The 6,385-nt window shown below is 42.5% G+C and overlaps 1 protein-coding gene across 3 annotated transcripts in view; it reads right to left on the bottom strand.

The window, feature by feature from the left end:
• rcc2 (regulator of chromosome condensation 2) overlaps positions 1–6,314 on the bottom strand; it is an 11,248-nt gene extending 4,934 nt beyond the window's left edge. Inside the window, exons 1-3 of one of the 3 annotated variants that reach the window (XM_007575443.2) lie at positions 6,207–6,314; positions 2,699–2,920; positions 2,270–2,363 (exon numbers count right to left, since the gene is read on the bottom strand). In XM_007575443.2, the coding sequence (XP_007575505.1) occupies positions 2,270–2,363; positions 2,699–2,899 (295 nt within the window). In that variant the 5' untranslated portion in view covers positions 2,900–2,920; positions 6,207–6,314. The other 2 variants (XM_007575442.2, XM_016662558.1) reach the window with 2 other exon arrangements.
• Between the last annotated feature and the right edge of the window lie 71 nt (positions 6,315–6,385).

A 6,385-nucleotide genomic window follows, 5' to 3' on the forward strand; every position in this document is an offset into this window, starting at 1 on the left:
GTCCTGCACTGGGGCATTTAGTCCAGCACTGGGGCATTTAGTCCAGCACTGGGGCATTTAGTCCAGCACTGGGGGCAGAATGATGAAGTTAAAAGTCAGAAGTTTTCTCTGCAGCTGAAGCATTTCTGTGTTTAGGCGAGAGGAGGGTTTTCCCGCTGTTGCGAGGACAATTACAAAAATAAATAGAAACTGGTTTTCTAACTTCAACATCAGATTTTCGTTTTTATTCACAAACAAACAAGTGTACGTTGGGGGGAGAAAAAAAAAACATTCCTGTCCATAATGCGATAGTTAGAGGGCGCAGTTTCGCCCCCCTCCTCACCATGGACCTGGTGTCTGAACAACATGGAGGCAGAGGAACTGAGAATCCTCAGAGTCATTATTAGATGAGGGAAGCAAGACTAATTTATGTTGTCAAATTATTATATTTAGCTACATAATATTGTTGAGGGGCACAAGCAGGCTTCCTGACACACAGATAAAGAATAAATGAATGAATGAATGAATGAATTGTAAAGAAAACTCAAAAATGTACTAGGGGCATCAAGGGTAAAAGGGAAGGGGCTCCAGCTCCCTTCGCCCCTCAACCCCTCTACAGGTGCCTGTTATTGCATTTTAGGCAAGAAAATGTTGATTTTCTAATTTAGAAAATGAACTAAAATATTTATTTACATTTTAATGTATTTTTAATATTGTAGAAAATAGGCTTAAGTGGTTAAATAAAAACATCTGGATAATGTGCCAATTTTTTTTATCCAAATAATTGATTATCAAAATAATCGACTACTAAAACATTTGCTAACTGCAGCACTAATGTAGACAGGCTGCATGATTTATGACTCTGTGTTGGTATGACCTACAGCCTTGTGTGCGTAGCGTGTGTTTGTAGAGCAGGTGTGCATAGTAGATGTGTGTGCTAATTTGTCTCCTGGAATTGGGAAGAAGTTATCACTCAGTATCCATCACCCCCTCACTACCTCCGATGCTGTCCACCCAACATGGAGGTAGGTCTTCACCAGCCCACAAGCAGAGATGCCCCACCCACCACACCTCCCAGGCACACAGGCAACTAGATTTCTCAAGCCCCCGCCAACAGAACCACACAGCACCAAGGGATGATTCAGATACTGATGCTGTATTATTTATCTTTTCTAGAACCGCACAGTTACGCCAAATTAAGAAACAAACATCAAGTCGCAAGTTAAACCCACTGGAGTGCGACTCTGCGTTCTTTGGAGTGCTAACCGGACCCACCACAGTGGTCTGAACATTTCAACTAGCAAATTACAGTCCCTATCTTTTAAGAACCAAACTGCAGCAATCGGGATCCACACGAAGCTTCTCTTTCACAGCAAATGTTCAAAAGATACATCACCATCTGTAGATGATCTTTGTCTCTGCTGCTGCTCCCTGCTGACAACCCCCCACCCACCACCACCCCTAACAAAGCAGATTTATCAGAGAGCAGCAGAGAAGAGCAACATGCAGCCTGCCTGAGGCATCGCACAGCCTGCTGGGAGGGCGGCTTGAGGGGGTGGGGGGCTCACTGCGCAGCATGCATGCATATGAATGGACATTACTGTCACAATCAATTAAAAGAATCCTGCTGGCTGTTATCGCACACGCTGCCTGCACACACACCAAACAAAGACGCCCATGTGGTCATCTCCACTCCTTTCACTCCCCGTGGCAGACACAACGCGGAACCCGATCAATCCCCTATTGATCCCGTCCGCTTTCACTGGCCGAGATCAGCGCGCTGCCCTGATGGGTCAGGACAACCTTCTAAACGCAGATATCAACCCGGAGCCCCAAAAAGACTCCGGCAGGCCCCTGAGGCCTCATCACAATGTTTGGGACCGATGTGGCATCGAGAGCGTCGAACACACAGATCTGAGCCGCCAGGCTCTGAACAGTCAGTGAGACTGGAGTCAGCCGTCTCTACTCAATCAGCAACGAACATGTTTAATGAACCGAACAGATGAACACACCTCCGATGCCTAAACCCAGGAGGAGAACAAGACGCCTCAGGTAGGAGCCGTTTCTTAGCAAAAAAAAAAAAAAAAAAAAAAAACGGCACATTCCTCTGTGGGGCAGGGTTCTGTCCACACCAACCGCAGTCGAACACAACAACCAAGCCGAGGAAAATACCGGCTTTGTGTTTGTGACAAGGAATCCGGCATGAAAATCTGAAGGTTGTCAGAGTCTAACAGAGGAAATGCTGTTAGCAGTGAGTCCTGAGGGTTGGTTTGTGAAGTTAACACTCTACCTTGCTGTTTGGGAACCTCCTTTCTTCCAATCAAATCCCAGTTGGTTGCCCCAAAGATGAGAAGTTGACCTCTGACCTTTGGTAGCTCCAGTTTCTGCAGAAAGCAAACAATATTAGCTGGAGGGAAAAAATGCAAACTAGCTCAAAAGACCACAACTTTTGTTGTTTCATCACAGGAAAGTTAATAATTGAAAGGGACAAGTTGGATTTAGCAGCTTCACTTGAGCAAAGACGTGCGGAGCGTTTTCTACTGTTAGACGCCGTTTAAATTCACGGACCAGGATTAGATCCTGTCACATGAAAAGGATCCCAATGACCAAAACAATCATCATCATCAGGTATAGTTAAAGTATTTTCTTCAACTGGACTCACAGATAAAAGCAAAGCCAGCTACCAGATTGGGGGGGAAAAAGTTTGAATCCAACCCACTATTTTCTCCTTGACGTCGTCCGCCACAGTGACAGGCTGGAGCCCGGACTTGGCTGCAGGTTTGCCGGGTTTCTTGTTGTTCTCCTGCTCAAAGTCGAACTCGTCGTCACTGCTGAAGTCTCGGTCTTTCCTCTTCCCTGTCGCCCTCTTCCTCTTCATCCCTCCGTTCCCTGATACGTCAGTCACCTTCTTACGGGGCATCTTTTTGCAGTGGGAATGTAGCTGTTCATAGTTAGAAAGAAGCGAGAAGCATTCAGACCAAGGAAAGGCTTGGACAGTTCAGAGAGATGGGGGGTGGGGGGGTGGAGACATGTCTCTCTGAACTGCAGAAGACTGGAGCCAAACAGAAAAACTGTGGTTTTTAAAAAACTTGTAAAGAAAAGGAAACGATATCAAAAACTGCTCGTCTTGCATTATAATACTAGTACCTTTCAAAATAAGATCAACTTTGAATCAAGACAAGATACATTCCTTCTCATTCCTAATTAACGTTAAAACTTTCCACTAGAGATGTGCCGATCAGGTTTTTTCCTGCCGATTCCGATTACCCATGAGGGCAGATCACAGCCGATCACCGATACCGATCACATAATTATTATTATTTTAATCATAAGCACTACCGGTTACATTATGTGGAAAAAGGAACCATGAATTCACCTTAATTTAGATATAAAACTTGTTTTTAATAACTTTTTCCAAGAAGAAAACTAAACAAAACAGGCATTGTGCAAATTGTACTGCTATTGATAATACTATCTTTAACAGACTGATAACATATGAAGGCTCTGAAGAGGCTAAATAATGCAGGGAGTCAAAATACATTCAAAGGCAAAAACAGGATCCATTACAATAAACAATCCTGAGTTACTGAATGAAAACTTCCTGTTAGCATGGCGGCTAGCTGATTACTGCTAGTTCTGAGTGGCTGTTTCTGACTGAGTGGAATAATTATGCAGAACAGGGAGGAAGCAGAATAGATTGATTCTTTTTTCAGAGATTATCTGTTTCATGTTAGGACAGCGAAAGTTTTAATACGTATGTAAATTTTATTTTTTAAGTTAGATGATGCAGCTTTAAGCAGAGATTCGGTGGAGCAGAAGCGGCGCTAAGTCTGTCAAATATTACCACCTGTAGCTTAGCAGCGGTTCAACAGCGAGAGCAGAAACAGCGTCTTACATCGCAGCTCGATGACTTAAATCATTTTGCGGTTTAGCTTTCTGACCGTCATGCTAATCCAGGTGATTGTTTGTAGCTGTGCGCTGCTTTACCTGCTATCTGATCGCTCCATTTGTCTTTTTTTACTGCAGTGAGCCTCGATGTCGCCAAACTCCGTCAAGTATGGCATTGTTTTTATGCCATATTAGATTCGTCGTGTTGATGCATTTTTGACGTGCTTCAATTTTCCGCCGGAACACGCAAACTTCCCCATTCACTCAGTGCGTTACAGTTCCACACGACATCGCTTAGGATTTGTTGCTGCGCGTTTGCGCAATGGGAAGGAAAGAGGAGACCAGCTGCACAGGCAGGCTGCGAAATGATTGAGATGCAGGTGATCAGTTTGTGTGATCGGCAACAAGAGACCGTGATCGGCGATCACCGATTATACACTTTTTCACGGAAATCGGCCGATTATGATCGGTGGCCGATCGATCGGCACACCTCTACTTTCCACACTTTGGTGCGTGTAATTAAAACTACAAAAAGACAATACGAGCACTTTGAGGACATATTTTCTAACAGCACGGGCCATTTACGGCTGATCCATCACCTGGAAATGAATCACTGATTTATGTATCAAGACGGATTTTGATACAAAGGAAATTCTTCATCTATTGGCACAGTAGTGTTAAACATTGTTACTTGTAAGAGTATGTGCTGTAACATCTAGAAAAAAAAAGTTTTAAATTTTGTTTTGGACTAAAAAAAATAAGGCAGAAAAGTGTTAATGTGGTCTTTTCCTAACATTATTCCCTCAAGTGACAAGGAGACAGAAACTAAAAACACCCAATGCAAAATTAGTTCAGGGATTGCCTACATTCGCAAACTTCTCCCCATTAGTTAAAAGTATACACAACACGTACTATTGTGTTTAATATTTATTCCACAGACGTTTAATCCACCAGTTGAAATCATTCCAATCGTTACATTTAAGGAAAATAATTTGAACAGATGATTCAGTTAGATCATGTGTTTTCTATCTGAATGTTAAAATAATGTTGCCTATTCAACCGTCTTATAAAAGAGACTTCTATGAGATTTGCATATTTTGTGCTTCCTTATTGGCTCATAGAGATATGAATCAGTACCAGTGCATCTACATCTTATGCATTCTGTTGTACAGAACTGTCTGTGACTGACTTGATGTTTTGCGAAGCCAGTCAGAAGTGCAAAACACCCGTCGGATACAGAGTCTTTCAGTATGCAGTATGTCAGCTAACTAATATATATTAACTAACTAATATCAAACTTAGGAAGAAATTACTGACTTTCTAAGACAAAAATTCTACCTTCATGGTTTCCTGAGTGGCATGTCAAATTTTGAACAAAACTTTTGTCAAATACACCTAAATTTTTGAGTTTTTACTCAAGGTTTGGTCAACAGTGTCCTGGGAATGTGTGTGTATATATATATATATATATATATATATATATATATATATATATATATATGAGATAAAATAAGAATCAACCTAAATAATGTTTGTTCTCTGACAGGACCATATAAATAGAAAATCAGCTGGCGCTTTTCACTGACTTAAGGAACTCCTGACCTTTCAATTTTTTTCTACTCTGGGCACTGTCCGGGCTCCATAGAAACAAGTTCACCGAACGGTATTTAGCTGCCGCTGGTTCACCGTATTATTCCATATCACTCGGTACCACAATCCCATCAGTTCTCCCTGATGGTTCCCCAGATGAAAGAGGAGCCATAACCCGACAGCAGACCGAACCGTCAGCCGGTATCCGTTAGCTTCATCAGGCTAAGCTCCACCGCTCTTTGTTCGGCTGTTTAGCGTGCTAGCTGCCGTAAAGACCCGCGGTACGGCAGGTGAACTTAGACCGTTTCCCGCTCCACATACAAGCTCTGGGAAGTTTGCGTGTTTAAACAGCATGTGAATTGTCTCAAAGCGACGAATACTTGGAGTAAAACCGAGTAAAATCTGATTGAATGATGGGGCTCATTATGCTAACGTTACCTCGCTAGTGTATGCTAACAAACAGTCAAAGAGTCTGATGTTCCATACGAACGATACAACACCAACAAACTTTAAAACCTCTTCCAAACTACAAGTGTTTCTATAACATAATATCTGCTGCCTCGTTGGTGTTCCGTAGTCTTGCTAAGTGGTTTGCTAAAACTAAGAAGAAATGATATATACCGGTGATTTCCTGATTCAGCAGCTCTCTGTCCGTCTCCGGTTTGATTGATTTGAACAAAAGAAGCTGCAGTCTGCTTTCACACCACGTGGTTTGCATTTAGCATTCATACAGGAAACCGAGCACTCACCAATACATAAAACCAGACATGAGAGGGGGGCGGAGGTGACTTTGAGCTGCTGTGATGCAGCACGAACAACCACTATGAGGGTACAACTCAACTACACTGACACAGAGGAAACAGAAGTTCTACTTTCACTCAGGAAAAGTTTTTTAAGAAACATAAACACCCCGTTTTCTCTCCATTTC

Source organism: Poecilia formosa, unplaced genomic scaffold (assembly GCF_000485575.1).
Source record: "Poecilia formosa unplaced genomic scaffold, Poecilia_formosa-5.1.2 Scaffold377, whole genome shotgun sequence".
In the NCBI taxonomy this organism is placed as follows: domain Eukaryota; kingdom Metazoa; phylum Chordata; class Actinopteri; order Cyprinodontiformes; family Poeciliidae; genus Poecilia; species Poecilia formosa.